Genomic DNA, 21,032 nt, shown 5'->3' with positions numbered 1-21,032 from the left:
AAACGTAAACCGACTCAATTTAACAACGTTTAGTTCCCATTGAAGAAACATACTTAAAGTGATTTCAAACTACAACAAAAGTTTATAAAATCATAGTAACACATTCAAGCTTTGCATCGTAGAATGCTCTAATAGTAAATTCGTAACTTCTACTGTAACCATGATATTGTAATTACCTTATTAGTGCATTGGTATTGTACATCTAGGATATAGATGTTATAGAGAATTTTTCGTTGTGATATCACGGCCTTGTATCGTTACCAGAATGATAAAATTCATACATTAGCGTTTATTTTGTATACGATATAACCAACGACGAGACGCTCGTTCGGACGTTACTATAATTTGCATGAAAAACGCAGGGACACAAACGATTGTATAGTTAATAATATCGATTATTAATGATTACTGTGAAGAGTAACATACCTAAGATAAATAATAAACAAATTGGTTTCTTTATTTATTAAAATCTCCGCTGGTGTTTATTCGTACCTTTGAATAGTATATTATAAAAGTATGTTACTGTTACGTTATTTGAAATATAAGAGTCATTAGGACACCTTAGAATGGTAATCTTTGGATAAATTGATGTTTTACTATGCGAGGTAGAACTATATGTACGAAACGTTAATATATGTTGGACTTAAGGGTGCCCCGACCGTGGATTACGGCACTGACGTGTCAAGAAATGTCTCGTGGACGGCATCGATCGAGGCTTGCGCGTTCCAGGGATGCTGGCCATATTCTTCTGATCTCACAACCCCTGTAACACGCCAACCCCCTCAGTCTATGTCGCGATTAAGGGCTCGCGATCAGGGACTCGACGATCGCGGGTAGACCGTAGACGACCATGCGGTGTCGTAGCCCACGTAGTTAGACGGTCTCAACCCTTTATTTTCAAATATTTCCGTTCTCCAGGACTGCCGGGGTCTTTTGTTAATTTCACCGTTGTTCTGCGCCCGATTAAACGAGACGGGACTCGCGCTCGAGGTTGCGCCCTAACACCGTGTCGTCCAACGTCCGTGCACTCGACGAATTCTGTTCTCCGTTTCGGTAAGTGATCGACTAATTGTGAGACCGAGACGGAGATTACTAAGACTGTACGCGTACTCAATAACTTTAAAAGCGATTGCTTTTTAAATTCCAATTACAAGTTTAAACGTTAAACAATCGAATTCTATATTTGAATATTAAATCGTCAAGTTTCATGTGCTTTGTATACTAATCCAGTAACATTACAAATATCATTATACTATGAATAATTCTAACAAAATTGTTCCACTTTAACCGTCATCGTTACGAAACGGTTCACTCGAGATTGCTCCAAGTAAAGATTTCCAAGTGGAGATGAGATAATCAATAAAATGATAGTAACGATCCTCTGCGACTTTTTCTCTACATTTTCGACGGACAGTTACTAAATTGTGCTCTTTACTATTTTCAGAAGCAACGAATTAAGAAATGGCCAATTTCCGGGGATACTATATACCATCCTTGGGAGCAACGATGAACGTTGCTTGGGAAACACTGAAGGCCAAGTGGCCAGAGAACAGCCCCTGCATGGAGCTTATTCGCGGCAGTGGTACGGGACAACGCCAGGCACCTGGACACAGCGGCCAACAACAGTTCAAGTCCTTCGACGAAGGTCACGATAACACGGAGATGATGACTATGAACGGGGAACAAGTTTATCGGGATCAGAACGACGTGGCCATCGCCGAGGACTCTTTCAGCTACCAACGAAATGGGTAAGTCACTCTTAGGTTCTACCGTGCAATTTTTTCTGTAATTACTAAGGCGACTCGTTTTTACAGGGACAAAGTACGGACAGGAAGCGTCAGCAGCGGCGAGTTCAGCGAGTACGACGAGGGTGGCGGCGAGTTTGCGACGGGTGTGAAAATTAACGAATGGCAAGCTGCTTGGAACGTCACGAATGCCATACAGGTATTTTCTTTTATTTAATAGTCGATAGAAACAAAAATATATTACCAAAGTAAACTGAAGCTTTTAGACGCCGGGGAACCTCTAGATAGGCGACCTAAAAAGTAACTGACCTCGATCTCCGAAGGACCCTGTTTGAGAACCTCGATTGATATCGATAACTTTTTAAAAAGTATTTGGAATTTTCTTGGATAAAGACTCAGGGTCGTTTCAGGGAATGTTCATCGTCTCGTTGCCGTTCGCCGTGTTGCAAGGCGGTTACTGGGCCATCGCGGCGATGATCGGCGTAGCCAACATCTGCTGTTACACCGGGAAGATCCTTGTCGAGTGTCTGTACGAGCTGGACACCGTGACGGGTCAACGCGTGAGAGTACGGGATTCGTACGTGGCGATCGCTAAGGAATGCTTCGGGCCCACGTGGGGCGCCAGGGCGGTGAACGTCGCCCAGATCATCGAGCTGCTGATGACCTGTATCCTCTATGTGGTGCTCTGTGGCGATTTGATGATCGGGACGTTCCCCGAGGGCGCGATCGACACCAGAAGCTGGATGATGCTAATCGGGATATTTCTGCTGCCGCTTGGTTTTCTAAAATCCTTACAGCACGTCTCCGTGCTCAGCTTCTGGTGCACGATGTCCCACTTGTTTATAAACGCGATTATCGTCGGTTATTGCATCCTGGAGATCGGCGATTGGGGCTGGTCCAAGGTGAAGTGGACCCTCGACTTCGAACACTTCCCGATTTCCCTGGGCGTGATCGTCTTCAGCTACACCTCGCAGATATTCCTGCCCACTTTGGAGGGGAACCTGATCGATCGGTCCCAGTTCGACTGGATGTTAAATTGGAGCCACATCGCCGCGGCAGCATTCAAGTCCCTCTTCGGTTGGATCTGTTTCCTGACGTTCCAGTACGACACGCAGCAAGTAATCACCAACAATCTGCATTCGGCCGGCTTCAAAGGCCTGGTGAACTTCTGTCTGGTCGTGAAAGCCGTCTTGTCCTACCCTTTGCCGTACTACGCAGCCTGCGAGCTCCTCGAGAGGACGTTCTTCAGGGGCAGACCGAAGACCATCTTCCCAACGATATGGACCGTGGACCGCGAGCTCAAAGTCTGGGGCCTCGCATGGAGAGTAGGCGTAATCGTCTTCACTATTCTCATGGCAATTTTCATACCCCATTTCAGTACTCTAATGGGCTTTATAGGCTCGTTTACTGGAACGATGTTGTCGTTTATATGGCCTTGTTACTTCCATTTGAAGCTGAAGAGAAACTCCATGGAGTGGGGCGCGGTTGCGTACGATTGTTTCGTTATTTTTCTGGGGGTGCTTTTCGGCGTGATCGGAGTGTACGATTCGGGCACCGAGCTGATCAACGCCTTCAAGATCGGTCTACCTTTCTAAACGACTTGACGCGATGCGGCTCTTTCGATTTTCGTTTGCCTCTCTCGTCGAAAATGGTATCACGTTCGGACACGCGCGCAGCTCGACTACTTCTTTTTTCCATTTACGTTGATCTTTCGCGAACGAAACCGTTCAAACTTTGGCCACGAGATGTCTACTACGAAAATCTTTATCTAAACGTTAAGTTTGTTCCAGCGATATACCTAGTTGAAAACGTGGGCTACGCGAATGTTGGAACATTTCGAGATTGTATATTTACATTCAACCAGAACTCACACATATCTAGCAGAACGGTCTATTTAAGGGGGGGGGGGGGTGAGAGGGATCGTAGGAGGATAATCTACTCGCGAGCATTTCTGCTTCGGGATTGTCGCGCGTCTTCGTTTTTTCGAAAGTTTTGACAATGATCGTCGACATCAGGGGCTTCCATAGGTAAACAACTAGACTTAGCGCGCAGTTAACGTGACAATATCTTGCTAGTTTTAAGTTGTATCGATGTCTTCCACACGGTGAATATTGTACGTACGAGTTTAACTGCTGTTACACGAGTTTCGGGATTTTATAATCGCAATCGGATCTTGTAATTTCTATCTGTCGCGGACATAGTGACAGAGCGGGAGAAGCTGATTTGCTTTCAGGAGAAACCCTGAACAGCGTGGATGTAATCAGTTCTGTACGGGCGAGTACAATTAGTTGTATAATCCAACGTCTTCCGAGGCCTCTACAGGTCGCATAGATCACACGTTAGTTTAACCAATATGATCGTAGCAAATTTAGTAGTTTGGTGAGACCTGCGAGATGTTCTTGTTACTTATTCTATATAGGTTGTCAATTTTCGCCAAAGCTTGTAGCTCCGGTTGTCAACAATTAGACGCTGAAAAGGTGCCCCTGGTAGAAGGCAACCGGAGATACAGTTCGACTGGCCGATTGCCAGCTATCAGGCCCAGGTAGGCACCTGGTAAGCGGCAACCGGAGCTACAAGTTGTCGGCGAGTTGGCACGTATTAGGTGCAGAGAAGGTGCCCCTGGTAGAAGGCAACCGTTGCTACAATTTGACTGGCGGGTTGCCATCTATCAGGCGCAAGAGGTGTCCCTGGTAAGAGGCAACCGGAACTACTTATGGGCCTACGGAACATTCGTTTTGTTTATTCTATTAATTATTTATTTCCCTTCCGGCAACAAAAGCGAAAATTAATATTGCCATTTTATTCGAACGTATAACAGTCTGTTTCTAATAAAAGTATATATTTATAAATAAGGGTGAAAAGGATATTAAGAACATCTCGCAGTCGCTGAAACGTGTTATTTAATTGAGGTACGATAATGTTTACGAAACGAGTCTTCCAATGATGTCTTCCAGAACAATAATACTAATTAACGTAACGCGATCTATTGATCGACGAAAATCTTTGTCAATAATATTAAACGTTATACATATACATAAATATATATATACATATATATTGAGAGTTATAGGGGTTAAGCGTTAATTGTTAAGGCTATGATCAAATTTAACGTGTAAGTAAAATCGTCGCTAATCATCGTTTCAACCAGTTTATCTTTTGTCGTGGAAATCGTTTCCTTCTTGGATAACATCAAGGTAGACGAATGATTACATGTAACGTAATATTGCCTTGTCATTTATAAAAGATCGACATCACGTACAACAATAATCGTTTATTCGAGACGTACAATTCGAATTTTAATTCCAATCGTCGACCAAAGGAACAAGCGATGGACAAAGTCAGACACACTTGCGCGTGTATAGAATCCAAACTGCAATAATATCGGAGAAAAGAAATAACACAGAGTGTCTGGCCGAAGTTCTGTATAGTCTTTAGACACTCGCAAACTTTGTTTTTGAATTCGTGTCGTCGGTAGCTGATAATTGTATAAAAATGTGTGAGAGGGGTAATTACCGTCACCGTTACATAAATCACGTTCATTTACGCGATTTTTTCATTGTTCAGAAACACGTCTGTCTCGAAGGAGAGATCACGTGGCTCTCGTGACGGTTCGAGAAAAAAAAAAGAAACCTCATTAATGTGTCGTAGTTGAATATGCATCGTATAGGCGTTACAGAACGATGTAAAATGGGCTTCCAAATATACATACATATATGTATATATAAATATATATATAAATTATGAAAGACGAAAATACATTATCAAAATTTTACGAGATGTTCTTGTTACTTATTTTAATTACAATTAGACGCGGAGAAGGTGCCCCTGATAGAGGGCAACCAAAGCTACAGTTCGACTGGCGGGTTGCCAGCTATCAGGCGCAGATAGTTTTCACTGCCACTTTTTAGTGACTTTCTCCGTACAAGAATGTATCTAAAAACCGCGAGATCGATAGTTCGGTTATGCTCTAAATACTATTCATCGCTACATAAAGGGTTCCTTCTGTTAGAGAACGTCATTGTATACAGATCGATCGCGATGGAGTTACTGGTAAGTCGTAAGATATTAACGTCTATAATATTCTTTTCGTCAATTTTCCCGCGTATTTACATTCGCTAACTCCGCATTTTTATTTTTCAGATGGTCGCACGTTTAATATACTTCCTCGCTTTGATGATCGTTGCGAACGCCGAACGCGATACAATGAAAAAACTGCAAGACGAAATTACACAAAATGGTAATCTCGATAGATCATTTTTTTATTTCGTGAATTATTTTAATTCCGACGAAACTTATATTTCATTTCCAGGCGAAATACCTCGCGTGAAGATACAAGTGTTTCGAAACCCTAGCGAAGAATCGAACGGCACGCAATTTACTGTTTGGGGGTTTTGGATAAAGCAACCGGCAGAAGTGGATTTATCGCGTTAAAACATTATATGTAGTTAACTGTAACTAAACAGGGTGTCCCAAAAATGTTGTAACACCTTGAAAGGAATGATTCAGGAGGTGATTTGAAACAACTTTTTTCTTAGGCGGCCGCGGTAGCGTACGAGAGGGGCCACCTACGCTACCGCGGCCGCTCTAACGGTATACGCGCGCTCTGATTGGTCAGTGTTTTCACTTAATATCTCTTCAACGAAGCCTTGCACAATATTTTCGCTAAGAAAAAAGTTGTTTCAAATCATCTCCTGAACCACCCCTTTCAAGGTGTTACAACATTTTTGGGACACCCTGTATTGTAACAGTATATTGATACAACGAGTAGATTATTATTTCTTAAATAAGGATAATTACATTCTACTACTATTTCTTAAATATGTAAGCAAAATTACTTTTTATAATGATATATTTCAAATATCGTCGCGTTTTTAAAGACTCGATTGACGCGACATGAAAGATTTCGTTCCTGTGATTTCAAATTTGGCTCTCAGTCGCGCATCCGCGTCGAAAAAAGCTGAGCAGTGCTGTAGCTATAAGAAACAATGTATGGTCCCATAGCAACGGGTGGCGCCAAAACAACGGAAATCGTTTTGTTAGTTACAAGAAATATGTTTTGTCTGTAAAATTATTTCAATTCCTATCCCTATGTTATAATTTATCCACACAATTAATATTATTGCATGCTAAGAAGTATTTCCAATTTTCATTTATAATTCTATTTTTCTTTGGGGCGACTAAGAGCGCCAGTTTTATGGTCGTATTAGATACTTTATTGACGCTAAAACCAGTGCGCATGCGCGACTGGGAGTTAAATCTGACGTTAGAGTTTCGCCTCTGTTAAACAAGCGTGTAGTTTGTGGTGTTGTGTCAATGGTGTCAACAAAGTCAAATATAGTCTAATACACGTGGGTAAAAGTGAGTAAATATTTAAGGAAAATTTGTCTGATAGAAACGTTGATAGGAAATACTTTTACAAAAATTATATAATTATAATCCGTAATTACAGAAAACGTCGCATTGCACCTTCTGAGAATTATGTATTGATGGGTCTGATTTTGAGTTTGATACATGATCCCAAAATGAGGTTGTAAATTGAGAAAGTTTATTTCTTAATTATACGTAAAGGACAGATTTAAATTACCGGTGGCAAAGGTAAGAAACATGAATACGAGTATATACATTTCGAATGTTTGCGAGAGAAACAATTTTATTTCAAATTACTATTTATATTCGGAGTGGGTCAAGTAAATAATTTCGAGCTGTTCTTTCTTTTTAAACCACTGCAGATGTGTACAATTTTGTTCTTTAGATCAAGTAGAACAGGGAAGTTAATCATTTGACATATATGTCAATATATTCTCAATATATTTTTGTAGGTTAGGTACTAGACATACTACTTGCGACACTATATTAGACCCATCCCATATAGATTCCATACCTATAGAATCTACTTACATATTTCATAATAATAATAATGTAAATTAATAAAACAAGAACATTCATGAACATTCGAAAGATCGAGTATCTATATTAGAAAAGAGAGTTACTTAATTTTTTATTTCAGAATACAAACTTTTATATACTTCATGTAGATATTCAACAATGGTTAAAGCAAAAAAAAAATCATTATCAGAGTTTTCTCAGCGAAAGCGAAGTCAGCAGAGCAAGGAACGTATAAATCCATTTGAAGTGCATATAAATAGAGACAAACAAAATGTTCTTGGGAAAAGGAGCAAAGCAGATAAAGGCCTTCCGGGTGTATCGCGTGCAAAAGCAATTAACAAACGCAAAGGAACGCTTTTGCAGGAATATAAAGTAAAAAATAAAGACAATATATTTCTAGATAAGCGTATAGGTGAAAAAAGTTTTACCATGAGCGAAGAAGATAAAGCTTTGGCAAGATTTGCTGCGGAACGTATGAAAGCTCACAAAAAGAAGAATATTTACAGTTTAAACGACGAAGAACTATTGACACACAGAGGTCAAACTCTGGAGGAGATAGAAAAGTTTGACGATCCTAAAAGCGACGATGAATCTAGTGACGATGGAAATAGGACTGGAAAATTGGACGATAAGTTTGTTGGCGATGCTCACTTCGGCGGAGGTGTTTTGTCAAAATCGGAATCTGGAAAGTCTAGGAAAGATCTCATAAACGAGCTTATAGCTGAATCGAAGAAACGAAAAGCGGAGAAACAGAAGATACGCGAACAGACTGTAGATTTAACTGAGAAACTTGATTCCGAGTGGAGGGATCTCCTTCCAATCATGACTGCGGCTAATAAACTCGTCGAAGGAACGGTCGATAAGACAAAAGCTGATGATTACGATATTGCTGTAAGAGAATTGAAATTTGAAGCCAGAGGTGTGCCATCCGATAAATTAAAATCTGAAGAAGAAATCATAAAAGAAGAAAAAGAAAAACTGGAGGCTCTCGAAGCGGATCGATTAGCAAGAATGAAGGGATTTGTAAATGTTACGAATAATCAACTTAGGCACAAGTCTGCGGATGATCTTGACGATGGTTTTGCAGTAGAAACTATAAATGATGAAGCATCGATCGAAGAAGAAAACAGTACAGTCAAGAATGTTAAAGAGAACTCTAGCAATGAAGAAGAAGATGATGATGATGATGATAACGATGATGATTCTAGCGACGTAGACAATAACGGTAATTCTAATAACGACGTTGACAATGAAAAAGAAATTGTAGATCACCACGAAAGCCGACCGGAAGATAATTCAGATGCAGAAATCTCAGAAGCTATAAGTTCCGAAGATGACAATTTCTCCGATTTAAAAGAATCGTCTAGCGAAGATGAAAATGTTGTACCAAAAAAGAGCGTTACATTTGATACAAGTAATAAAGCTATTTCGAAAGAAAAGGATTCCAGTAAAAACAGGAAATCCATTTTAAAGTTGAAAAATGATGCAAACAATATTCAGTTAAATGATGAAAACAGGAAACAAGAAATTAGAGATGATCTATTAAGAAGAAAAGAAATTATGGAGAAAGCGAGGAAAGAATTGCCTTATACTTATAAGGCACCAGAAAATTATGAAGAATTGCAGGAATTGTTGAATAGTCGTAATGCTGAATACCAGTCAGTTATTATAGATCGTATCATAAAGTGTAATCACTGGTCATTAGATGGTAAAAATAAAGAAAAATTATCGAGTTTATTTTTATTTTTACTGCAACATTTAAATGATAGTGCCGTGGACGACGATATCGAGAGCATTATTCATTGCTTTCAAGTTATGGATAGGTAACGTACATCTTGCTAATAATGAAATTATTAGAACTAAATATTTATATTATTACATTAACTATGTACATATTTTTTAGATTATCTCCTTTTATTTATGATCTTGCTCAAATGAATCCAGAGAATGCTAAAACTGTTATGCAAGAAATAATTAAGGAGAAGCATGAGGAATTCGAGAAAAATAAAAAGAAATATCCTGAATTAGATACGGTATGTTAATTACATAAATGAACTAAGAAAAGCATGCTATATAAAGCTAATCGTAAGTTTATGATAAACATTTCTTGTTTCAGCTCATTTTCTTCAAATTGGTTTCTTTGATATTTCCTACATCTGATTTCAGACATCCTGTCGTTACACCTTGTTTGATATTTATGTCCCAAATATTACTTAGATCCCGTGTTAAAAATAAAGTGGATATTTCGAAAGGTCTCTTCATATGTACACTCGTTTTAGAGGTAAGAGTGACATTTAATTGCATTGTTCTAATAAATTGTAACGAGCATCGTAAATATTTTTAAATAATTTTTGCAGTATACGCTATTGAGCAAACGATTTGCACCATCTGTAATAAATTTCTTACGAGGAATAATTTATATATCTGTACCGAAGCACATTATTCAGGGAATGAAGATTATACCACCCTTTAAAACAATTGGCGAATTAAGTAATTTATTAGTACTTAAAGAGGATCAAAATAATTTAGATGTTGATCTCGGTGGCGCCCTTATGAGAGCAGTCGACCTAGTACATGGAGATATAGACGACGAATTTAAAGTAAGGAGTCTACTAACGGCTGTAAATTTAATACGCGAATTCAAAAACCAACTTAAAGAATTAGAGGCCGTGTATTCGATATTTGAGCCAGTTTTAAAATTGCTCAAGCCAGATGCCTTTAATAAATACCCGTTGAAAGTGAAAAAGCATATTAAACAGATAAGAAATGACTTGAAGGAATTGAAGACTATAAAATTGGAATATATTGTGGTTGAAAAGAAAAAGCCAAAACCATTGAGGCTTTACGAGCCCCGAATCGAGACAGTGTATGTAACAATTGTGGAGTATATTATTCGTTCTAATGTATTTGGTGTAAATTGCAAGTATTAAATGGTTTTACAGGTATGATGGAAAGAGGCATAAGACCATGTCTAAAGAGAAAGCAGAGAGGGAAAAATTATTACATAAATACAAAAAAGAGATGAAGGGCGCTGTTCGAGAAATACGAAGGGACAGGGCCTTCTTAGCAAAATTGCAAATCAAACAACAGATTAAGAATGATGAAGAACGCAAGCGTAAAGTGAAAGAAATCTTTGGCGACGCTGCCATGCAACAAAGTGAATTAAAGAAACTGAAGAAGAAGAAATAAAAGTTAAATTTTCATAATTAGAAAATTAAACTGAATACATTTTTGAAATCATACATATATGTGGCGTCTTTGAAAAAATATATTAACCGTCTTCACTCACTTTCAATATCATACAGCAATTGTATTATACAGACTGATATTTAGGACAATACTTTTTAGAAAGACTTTTTTTTCATGTATTCTGGTAAAACTAACCACGTGTTTTTGACGCTATCAAGTATGTTGTTACACGATGTTTGAGAGTGTGCAAATTGGAAATCGTTTATTGCAACTTCGTGTAACAACGTCGAGGTATACTTTAAATAAATCATAGAGTACCACTTATCGAAGTATTCTTTTAAAATTTCATAATTTTCAAGAGATCTCATTGTTGCGTTTTCTACTTGCATATTATATTGATAATCAATATTGCGTAGAGAATTTCTTAAAATTTCTTTCAATCCGTCGCGTAAGAAAAATTGGTTATGTAGTTTTTTTGCTGCTTCGATATCATTCTTTACCTTCATTTTTCGTATAACGTACTCTTTCCAAGACGATAAACATTTTTTCATAATTTTATGCTCTCTTACCGAAATTACGTACATTTCTTTTTTACGTACTTCAAGAAGTAGTTGTAATTTCGCATGCCAATGCGAAATACATTCTTTCAATAGAAAGCCAGAAGCGAGCTCGTCCAACTTCTCCTTACGAACTGTTTTTATTTTGTACTGTTGAGAAAATTCTTTCCAATACGAAAAATATTTATGAGTCAGATTTAATTCCCAAAATTTGATGGCCTGGTGCAATTTTCTCTTTTCTTGCACGGTAAAATAAAGTGCGCTTCTCCATTTTTCCAAGTAGATGATTTGCAACTGTCGAATAATCGCCTCACTTTTATCGTGTAAATAAGATAATTTTATCTTCTTTTCTTTTTTATAAACGGCATAGCTATAAAGTTTTCTTAAACACTTCATTTTCAATTTCTTGTCATAAAAATTTTGTGTTATAAACATTTTTTTTCTTCTATTAATAATAGACTCGTTTACACGCTATCATAAAAGTAATTAATATTTAATAGAAGTAAACAGAAACATAACATATCAATAGATTTTATAAAAATCTTACCATAACAAATAGTTCAAAATACTGTTTCAACAATTTTTTTTCAGTATATTGTTGAACATATTCTTTCATATTTAATTTTTGTATTTTAAGATCATGATACACTTTCCAAGTTCTCAAATATTTCTTTAGCAATCTATTTTCGTAATGTAGAATTGCACTTTGTATCTTAAACTTTTGAAATGTGAATTTACAAATACGAATCCAAATTTTGATATATTTTCGCAAGATACATTTTGTATAAAATTCGCGTGCCTAAATTAAGGATTATTTATTTTATATATCAAAAAGTAAACAATTATATTACAAGCATGAAGTAATAATTGACATTACTTTGTCTATTTTATCTTGTAGAACTTTCTTTTTCTTTTGCTTTATTGTGTACATCTTCCAGTTTGCTATATATTTTTTCAAACAATACAAGTTATGATGTGCAATAGCTTCTTCAAGTAATGTTCTTTTTCTATGTTTAATTGTAACATATTTGCACCAGTATGTGAAATATTGTTTCAATAACAGTTTCAAGTTACGAGCATCGGCTTTCACATCATTTACAGAAATTGTAAATTTATTGGTACAATTATACATAGATGAAACAATGTGTTTCCATTTTAATAATACATTTTTTGATAATGTATTAAAAACTTTTTTTTGTAGTTGCGTGCGATAAAAGAAATTTGCTTTGTACATGGCCCTTCTTGTATGTAACTTATGTATAACATATATTTTCCAATGCTCAAAAATATTTTTTAAAATTATTCTATCATGAAAAGCAATATGCTGCCTTTGAATAGCACTGCGTAATAGTTCTAATGAGTTCTAATCTTGATTATCATATATAATTAAAACTTATATTACTTACCTTGTAATGTTTTGAGTATTGGTAATTATAATATCAGCCTCGTAAATTGAATCTTTCATAATTTTAAGTATATTGTTATATTTAATCGACGAATTCTGGGATACAACACGCTTATACCAATAATGAAGTGACTGTAATTCCAAGTTATACATATAATTCTTATTAATTACTCGGTTCATTATTATATCAGTTTGACGACATTCTAAACTGATCGTTCAAATAATTTTAAATAGCATATACAAACCTATAGGCATATGAAAATAGTTTCATATGCCTATGACACAAACTGCTTAAATATGGCGCTATAATAACTTTATGGCGGCGCCTTCTAGAAACAATAGTGCGAACCATTTTCACTGCAAACTTCAACGATTCCACACCGATGGCGCCACCAGTACCAACCCACATCACCATCTACCGAGAACAAATGGAACTATCACCACTACAAACTTGGGCGTTTTCTCATGGATGGCGCCACTGGTGCAACAATTGTGGGGACGCGCCTTAACGCTTTAACCCCACTCCTTCGCTTTCCTCTCGGAATTGTGAAAGGGGAGTACGCTCTGCGCGGGCATTGCCGGGAAGTTCAGAGCTTTGTGAACCGTTGTTGAGAGTAGTAAGAAAGTTAAGGAGTTTTATAATAAAGTACGTTGGCTTTATTCTGAATACTGCAGAGTTATTTATCTACACCATCCTTCCACGGCTGACTTATCAGGAGTGCCTCATAGGTTATGTTAGTTATGTTACTTCCTGGTATATTTTCCCTTAATTTCCCTACATTTCCTTACATATTTCCCTTTAATTTCCCTCCACATCCTGGTATATTTCCCATTAATTTCCCTCCATTTCCTGGTATATTTTCCCTTAAATTGCCTTCATTTCCTTATACATTTCCCTTTCATTACCCTCCATTTCTCGGCATATTTCCCCTTAAATTGCCTTCATTTCCTTATACATTTCCCTTTAATTTCCCACAATTTCCTTACATATTTCTCATTAATTTCCCTCCATTTTCTGGTATATTTCCCATTAATTTCCCTCCATTTCTTAGTATATTTCTTTTAAGTTTCCCTTTATTTCCTGATATATTTCCTTATAATTTCCCCTCATTTCTGTGATATTTCCCTATAAGTTCGCCCCATACTTGTGATATTTCCTGGTTTATTAATGTTGCAAATGGCTCCGCTCAAACTTCAACAATGTTGCAGCGCACAAAAGTACAACAAAGTGGCAACTCAGATGTTCGGAGAAAAGGCGATTTTTCAGATTTCGTCACATTCTGCCGAACATCTGAGTTCCCACTTCGTTGTACTATTGAGCTGTGCACATTTGTGGATGTTTTGAGAGAAGCGATTTGCAACATTGTGGAAGTTTCGGGAGAAGCGATTTGCAACATTGTTGGATTTGCAACACTGTGGAGGTTTCGGGATGGGGCGGGAGGTGATTTGCAACATTGTGGAAGTTTCGAGAGAAGCGATTTACAACATTGTTGAGTTTGCACCATTGTGGAAGATTTGGCGGAGCGATTTTGCACTATTCTTGATGTTTTGAGCGGAGCATTTGCAACATTGTTAAACCAGGAAATATCACAGAGATATGGGGCGAAATTATAGGGAAATATTCTAGGGAATGGAGGAAAATTAAAGGGAAATGTATAAAGAAATGAAGGCAATTTAAGAGGAAATATACCGAGAAATGGAGGGTAATTAAAGGGAAATGTGTAAGAAATTGAAGGGAAATATGTGAGGAAATTGAGGGAAATTAATGGGAAATATACCAGGATGTGGAGGGAAATGTATAAGGAAGAGAAGGGAAATTAAAGGGATATATACCAGTAAATGGAGGGAAATTAAAGGGAAATATACCAAGAAATGGAGGGAAATATACAAGGAAATTGAGGAAATTAATGGGAAATATACCAGGAATTGGAGGGAAATCAAAGGGAAATGTATAAGGAAATGAAGGGAAATTAAAGGGAAATATACCAGAATATGGAGGGAAACTAAAGGGAAATATACCAGGAATTGGAGGGAAATCAAAGGGAAATGTATAAGGAAATGAAGGGAAATTAAAGGGAAATATACCAGAATATGGAGGGAAACTAAAGGAAAATATACCAGGAATTGGAGGGAAATTAAAGGGAAATGTGCAAGAAAATGAAGGGAAATTAAAGAGGAATCTGCCTGAAATGTCAGAAAATTAAAGGGAAGTGTGGCAGGAAATGAAGGTACAGTAAAGGGAATTATCGTAGAAATTGAAATGGGAAATATGCCAGCAAATGAAGGGAAATTTGAGGAAAAATGTCAATGAAACTATGTATGACGTCATGTTTAACACAATGTTTCATCGCATTCATGATTAATATACACTATTTTAATATTTTGAATATATTTTTTTATTAATCTCATTTGAAGATTTATAATAAGAATAAACAGTTTTTAATTGTTTTATTTTAGCATCTTAAAGCGTCCGCTCTTTTTAAAGTACCGCGCAACGGCCATGTTTATATGCGACGTTGTCACGTTCTCGAGACAGAAGTTTGCATGAAAAATTAATTTAAATATGTTACTGTACACTTGTTAATTTACTTTCCATTCATTTTTGGTTTCGATCTGTATTGTACAAATTGTTTTATAGTAAAAAGTATCAAACAAAATTTCTGTCTTTCCGTCGGCTGTCGTAAGCCTCTATGGCTGCCATAAGTACTGTTATCATTTTTTGACCAAAATTCATTGTAACGGTAAGGGACATGGATAATCGAATTCTAAAGACAATTCTACTCAGCTGTGAAAGTGCGTGGAAAGACCGTGACAATTCGGAGGAATATCAAAAACTAGTTCGAGATGACAAATTTTTGCCAACGTCTAAAAATATATTTAACGCAGTATGTTTATCTTTGACAAACTTGTTGACGTACAAAGTATCGAAAGAAGCTTATCAGCGTTATACTGTGCGACTTCATGTGATCGTATGTATTTTTGCAATTGAAAATCTATACATAATCGCATCGTTTTACAATTTAATTTTACTTTCAGGACGTCCTGAGAGATTGGTGCACAATTACTGATGCCTTTAGAAACATACGAATATTTACCGACAAGAAACAAACTTCGACATTCTTGAAAAATGTATTAGAAAAATATTTAACAAATGATGTATTAGACGCATGCGATTTAAGTGACAACTTGTTACCACTGACAAGTGCTTTAATGTGCTTAGCATCTACAAATCCATATTATAAACATCACGTGGAGAGGTTACTTCTACGGCTCCTGGAATTGGAAACCAGTGACGAAAGTGAACGATTATTATGTTACGCGGTGCAAAACAGCTCAGACTTGAATCTTGAGCTTTCAACGATAGAGAATATTTATCGTTTGCAAAGGTGCAAATTAATAGAACAACCGTTGTTAAATTATTTTGTGTCGCTGTGCTCTGATTTAAATAAAGACAATAATGTGGACAATTCTGAAATTCTGAATTTGACAAAACAATTGTTTGAATTCGCCAGTAAGTCTCAGTGTATTTTCTTGTTAATATGTGCCTTTTTAAAAGAACTACTGTTAAAGTTAGAATATTGTCCTACAGTTATGGATTTTATACAATCGACTTTGAATCTTTTGAAGAAAACTTGCCAAGGTCAAGGTAAAGATATTCTGGACCTTTACCCCAGAGATTTGCAATCTGTTGTAATTTTGTTACGAATAGAACCAGCGTATCATACCATTGATTCTAAAAATGCTACATTGAGAATATTAAAAAGCATACACTCGGAAGACAAAAATACTGTCATTGTTTTGATGTCACATTTCCCTCGATGGCTGAAACTATTTGGAGAATTGCTATGCTCGTATCCAGATGTTAAGGAAAGTTTAGAAAATTTGTAATCAATTAAATTAATATAGTAATTAAGTGTAACGTATTAAAATCAAGATTTAAAAGTTATTGTATCAAAAGAAAGTATTTTTATTAAATTACTATTTGGTTCCATAATATAAATTGAATCATTTCAAACAGAATTGTAATAACTAAATCGAGTCATTACTCGCGTACAGCAGATGTTCTTATTTCGTGGTTTATTCTATCTAATTGCTTCGTAACTCGGTGCTACGCATATTTCGAGCCGAATCCAATCGCTAACCAAATATTTTTATTCGCGAAACTTATTTCTATGTATCACGCAAAAACAAGTAACGTTAACAATACCGGATCCATCTTTGCTAGAACAAACAAGAGAAAAGAACAAACGGAAAGACACGCGCATCGCTAACATTTACGATAATTAACAAGCAACTATACCCGTGCAGGACTCGAGTTGGCGATTTATGAAGCTTCTCGAATTGCCTGTGAACGACGGAGAAAATAAATCATGCACGAAACATCCATGACGCGAGCTCGAGGAATGTAAAGGAACGAATTAAACGATAGTCCCGCGTTGGAAACAGGTAGAGCGTAGGAGACGTCGTATTAGACATGCACAGTTTCTAAGCGCGTCGCTCCTTGAATCTCCTTCGATGCCGTTGAACCGTTAGAAACGTTTCCCTCGGACACGGTGCTTTTGCTGGCACTCGACATCGTTATGGTAGAGCCAGAAAACATCGGGATACTGTTGGACGTCGGGACTTGAGAGGCAGGAACGGACAGGGATTTCTCAGGATCGACGGGAGACGATTGTTCCGTCTGCCGAGGCAAGGATTTGCGTCTTTTCAGGGACTCGCGTTGCCGTTGATCGGCCTGCCGTTTTTCCGTTTTGTTCTTAACACCATCTTGCGACTTCTGCGTTACCTGTCGAAGCCAATATATCAATGGAGGATCTTCTTTCAGTCCTTTAATAAAGTAACTCGCGTGGACGTTTAGATACGCAGTTCAAAGTATCGATAACACCTATAAATGACAAGTTTCTTTTAGAATATCGAAAAAGCCGCTGCACTCTCCTTGCACTTTTGCTGAAGACCGACAAAGACTAAATAATCTCGTGTCAGGAACTCGTTGTCGCGGTAAATATACAAGCGTCCCTTCTTTTTATCGTATGTTAATGTTTCCAGGGAGCAATATGAAGAAAAATCGTGGCATTTAGAACTTTTACACAGGAACGCTTGCAGCGAGAACGTGTACCGAGCACGTATTTCATGTGTAGCGCAGTTTAATCGGCAGAAGAGGAGGTGTGGGGAATTTTGGAGCACATGGACCGCTTCTTTCGTCTACTTGTGAGAATGTCCGGGTGAAAGTATAGACAGTAGAAATGTTATAAAATGAAATGCTCTGTTACCTTGTAAAACGTGTTTACATTTAACATCGAGGCGATGAATCTTTTTTTTTTGTTTGTTTAAATGTTTTGTTTTCAAACGCGTGAGCCGTAGTAGGTACTGTTACTTTTTTTTTCCCCATTGGTATTTTTTGTTATCATATTTTGCTTTTCTCTTCGTCGAACACACAAGTCAAATAGACAGACAGCTGTCGGTGCTTAAAACGAGTAATCGGTTCCTTTTATCGTTATTCTCTCCTTCTCTCTCTCTCTCTCACACACACACACACACTCTGCCTATGCGTTTCGTTTCGGTTTCTCTCTTTTAGCGATTTCCTCATACAATTGATCCAACAAGTACGCGTGTACACGGATCGCGCGAATTCACAGCGTGGGTGCACACGTGCACCTGTGGCTCGATTTTTATTTTCTTATCGCTTTCGGTAACGCTCTTATCTTTTTCTTTTTTCTCGACTCCTAGACTCGGACTTGCTCCCCTCTCTTCTCCCCGCGTTCCTTTCGTTTAATAGTTAATATATTAAAATATTACAAACTATGGCGAGAAAAACGTCGATCCGAAGAAATAATTAGTATGAACCAACAGATCCGATAAATCATCCTCGTGCTCGTAACATTTTGAAAACTTGACTTGAATTAGTTTATATAACAATAGTATTATGCTGTTTATCGATCCTCGAAATAAATTACGTTTAAGAGCCGGGAACCGTTAAACGTTCCTAGTTTAACCCGACACCGGAAACGATGCACCTGGAGCTCAACGAAATCGCCCAAACCTTTACCAATGGATGTTACGATTAGAACCCGTTACGAATACAATAATTAAAAATAATTTGGCTCGATACAAACATACGTTAGGGATCAGAGCTATACGTTGTCGCTATCAAATAGAAATATGGACCGATGTATAATTTTACAAACGAACCAGACGTTACTTTCTTGGCAAATATCATTACTAATCGACTGATCGCATTCTTTGATACAAAGCGCTAAGTGCTGCTGATACCGTACTTACTATTACTCCTTAGAACTATTTACAAAGTTCGTTAACCGATGCTTACGGGAGAATACTAAAACATGACCGATGAAAAGGCACGACTGCTGCACTTGCGAACTTATTCGAGAATAATGCTTTTACAAGAGATGCTTTGCGTGCTACACCAAAAATATTAATCCTCCGCGGACCAAGGCCATCGTACGTGTCAGGCAGTGATACAATCACATGTTTAAATGTTAGTCGACAACCTTTTTCAAACGAAATTCAACGAATATCATCTACATGCTAATAGTTGGTTAACACCTCGCACTTTTCTACGTTAGTTGGCCAGCAACTTTAGAAAAGCTTCGGAACCAAAGACAATGGAACATCGACAAGAAAACGAGCGTTTTAAAGCTATTGTACAATTTTAGAACATGGTTGAGTTACTCGAAGAATGCAATCTACTTCGGATTAGTAAAACTGTTCGTGGAAAGTAACGCAAATTCGCCGCTTTACTTGTTAGTGATAGTACACGCTACTGATAGTACTCGAAAAGAACGCTAGAATGTCGCTACGCGTGTGCGATTCATTTGCAAAAAAGGGCAAGTTACGTTTCCGTAAAAAGCACAGTTAATAGAGGATTGAATTTCCGATGACTACAACGGTGCATCGTTTCCGCCATCGGTTCTCGTGTGTTATCATGTCCTTCCCTTAATAAAGAGACGACTCGCTCCTTCGATTATCCCTATACACGCACATGAACACATACATGCACGCATGCACACACGCGAGAGCGCGCCAAAGAGGAAGAAAAGAAAACGCCACGCTCAAAGGTGATTCCCATGTGTTTCCTTTCTATTCTTCTTTTTCCCGTCGAAAAAGAAACACGGGAGGTGGGGGTGGGTGGGTGGCTATTCGTGAGATTGCAATCCTAATTCTAAGCGTCGTCAATCGAAGGTGTCATCAAGGAATCTTATTCTCTCGCTCTCAGTTTCTTATTTTTGTTTTTTTTTTCGTTTTCCCTTTGCACACAGTTTGCATTTTGCGTGCACGGTTCCGTACACCTCGACTCTACGCCAGAAAACGGAGGACAACGTTTCATTCGAATAACGAGAACGGATATTTCGTTTTACAATGAAAAATTCGCGTTTTTATATTCGACAAGTTTAACGATGTTTAAGGTTGTTCGTCATTTGAAAATACGTATCCGGATGAAATGTCTGTCCCGTTTCTGATGCCAGGACCCGAGGGGGCCGATTGTGAGGCGAGACTGGAGGAAGCAGGGAACGGGTGAAACGCGGAGGCAGAGACAGAGGCGGAATCGAAAATTTTAGGAAGAAGTGAACAGACTTGTTAGACGGACAGACTGACGACAATCGACGCGTGAGTTAACCCTCTATTGCATGAATTTAATTTTATATATATATATATATATACACACACACATATATAAAATATATAAATATATATATATATAACACGTATGTACATTTGACAATTACTTTGTTTTGTTTTATATTATATATATATATATATATATATATATATATATATATATATATATATATATATAAAATATAAAACAATATATATATTTATATATGTATATATATATATATATATATATATATATATGTGTGTGTACATGACTCTATCAGTTTTCACAGATACACAATTATGATTTTATAGTTTTGTTTACATATATAACACAGACTATTGCTAGTCCAAACTCCGATGTTTCACATCAACGGAACCTTCTTCGACATTTCAAACTATATAGATTGCTGACAGATAAATAATGCGCTATTTGCACCGTTACAATGATATTAATAACAAATTAAAAGGCTAAAAGCTCCGAGAGCATCGTCTAATATTTCTCATTTAAGAATTATAAACATAAACTTGATCTTGGATTTTGTTTACTCTGTGGAGAGACCAAATTAGTTTTTAGTTATTTACACACACACACACACACACACACACACACACACACACACACACACACAC

At 37.2% G+C, this 21,032-nt stretch overlaps 5 protein-coding genes and 1 long non-coding RNA gene across 7 annotated transcripts in view; 4 read left to right on the top strand and 2 right to left on the bottom strand.

Moving 5' to 3' along the window:
* Positions 1 to 105: 105 nt before the first annotated feature.
* On the top strand, positions 106 to 4,171 carry LOC128896396 (vesicular inhibitory amino acid transporter). Its single transcript, XM_054159777.1, has 4 exons — positions 106 to 1,053; positions 1,445 to 1,748; positions 1,815 to 1,944; positions 2,156 to 4,171. The coding sequence occupies exons 2-4, from the start codon at positions 1,462 to 1,464 to the stop codon at positions 3,338 to 3,340; spliced, it is 1,602 nt and encodes a 533-aa protein (XP_054015752.1). The 5' UTR covers positions 106 to 1,053; positions 1,445 to 1,461; the 3' UTR covers positions 3,341 to 4,171.
* A 27-nt stretch (positions 4,172 to 4,198) lies between these two features.
* On the top strand, positions 4,199 to 6,258 carry LOC128896529 (uncharacterized). Its single transcript, XR_008462014.1, has 3 exons — positions 4,199 to 5,795; positions 5,886 to 5,982; positions 6,055 to 6,258. It is a non-coding gene; the product is annotated as an uncharacterized LOC128896529 (long non-coding RNA).
* A 699-nt stretch (positions 6,259 to 6,957) lies between these two features.
* LOC128896390 (nucleolar protein 14 homolog) lies at positions 6,958 to 10,961 on the top strand. The gene is made up of 7 exons (XM_054159763.1): positions 6,958 to 7,103; positions 7,195 to 7,340; positions 7,753 to 9,454; positions 9,535 to 9,664; positions 9,748 to 9,912; positions 9,989 to 10,497; positions 10,574 to 10,961. Exons 3-7 carry the CDS (start codon positions 7,791 to 7,793, stop codon positions 10,818 to 10,820), a joined length of 2,715 nt encoding a protein of 904 aa, XP_054015738.1. The 5' UTR covers positions 6,958 to 7,103; positions 7,195 to 7,340; positions 7,753 to 7,790; the 3' UTR covers positions 10,821 to 10,961.
* Positions 10,824 to 14,430, bottom strand: LOC128896472 (uncharacterized). Its single transcript, XM_054159839.1, has one exon. It carries the CDS (start codon positions 11,810 to 11,812, stop codon positions 10,976 to 10,978), a length of 837 nt encoding a protein of 278 aa, XP_054015814.1. The 5' UTR covers positions 11,813 to 14,430; the 3' UTR covers positions 10,824 to 10,975.
* A 542-nt stretch (positions 14,431 to 14,972) lies between these two features.
* LOC128896425 (uncharacterized) lies at positions 14,973 to 16,782 on the top strand. 2 transcript variants are annotated; one of them, XM_054159817.1, is made up of 3 exons: positions 14,982 to 15,751; positions 15,819 to 16,293; positions 16,372 to 16,782. In XM_054159817.1, exons 1-3 carry the CDS (start codon positions 15,533 to 15,535, stop codon positions 16,668 to 16,670), a joined length of 993 nt encoding a protein of 330 aa, XP_054015792.1. In that variant the 5' UTR covers positions 14,982 to 15,532; the 3' UTR covers positions 16,671 to 16,782. The 2 variants fall into 2 exon arrangements, with proteins under 2 accessions (XP_054015790.1, XP_054015792.1); XM_054159815.1 differs by having other exon boundaries at positions 14,973 to 15,751; positions 15,819 to 16,782.
* The window catches only part of LOC128896451 (transcriptional activator protein Pur-beta), a 25,893-nt gene continuing 21,586 nt past the window's right edge, over positions 16,726 to 21,032 (bottom strand). Inside the window, exon 7 of the mRNA XM_054159824.1 lies at positions 16,726 to 17,568. Within this exon, the coding sequence (XP_054015799.1) occupies positions 17,251 to 17,568 (318 nt within the window). The 3' untranslated portion in view covers positions 16,726 to 17,250. The remainder of the gene's footprint in view (positions 17,569 to 21,032) is intronic.

The sequence above is a fragment of the Hylaeus anthracinus genome, unplaced genomic scaffold (assembly GCF_026225885.1).
Source record: "Hylaeus anthracinus isolate JK02 unplaced genomic scaffold, UHH_iyHylAnth1.0_haploid 0, whole genome shotgun sequence".
NCBI lineage: Eukaryota > Metazoa > Arthropoda > Insecta > Hymenoptera > Colletidae > Hylaeus > Hylaeus anthracinus.
Note: the sequence above shows the minus strand (reverse complement) of the source record. Positions and strands in the feature narration are given on the sequence as shown.

Excerpts from the sequence above, each read along its gene's own strand:
- LOC128896425 (XM_054159815.1), top strand. The coding sequence starts at position 15,533 with ATGGATAATCGAATTCTAAAGACAATTCTACTCAGCTGTGAAAGTGCG. Across the intron at positions 15,752-15,818 it reads CTGTGCGACTTCATGTGATC|GACGTCCTGAGAGATTGGTG; the intron begins GTATGTATTTTT and ends TTTTACTTTCAG.
- LOC128896396 (XM_054159777.1), top strand. The coding sequence starts at position 1,462 with ATGGCCAATTTCCGGGGATACTATATACCATCCTTGGGAGCAACGATG. Across the intron at positions 1,749-1,814 it reads TTCAGCTACCAACGAAATGG|GGACAAAGTACGGACAGGAA; the intron begins GTAAGTCACTCT and ends TCGTTTTTACAG. Across the intron at positions 1,945-2,155 it reads ACGTCACGAATGCCATACAG|GGAATGTTCATCGTCTCGTT; the intron begins GTATTTTCTTTT and ends GGGTCGTTTCAG.
- LOC128896390 (XM_054159763.1), top strand. The coding sequence starts at position 7,791 with ATGGTTAAAGCAAAAAAAAAATCATTATCAGAGTTTTCTCAGCGAAAG. Across the intron at positions 9,665-9,747 it reads AATATCCTGAATTAGATACG|CTCATTTTCTTCAAATTGGT; the intron begins GTATGTTAATTA and ends TTCTTGTTTCAG. Across the intron at positions 10,498-10,573 it reads GAGCCCCGAATCGAGACAGT|GTATGATGGAAAGAGGCATA; the intron begins GTATGTAACAAT and ends ATGGTTTTACAG.
- LOC128896472 (XM_054159839.1), bottom strand. The coding sequence starts at position 11,812 with ATGTTTATAACACAAAATTTTTATGACAAGAAATTGAAAATGAAGTGT.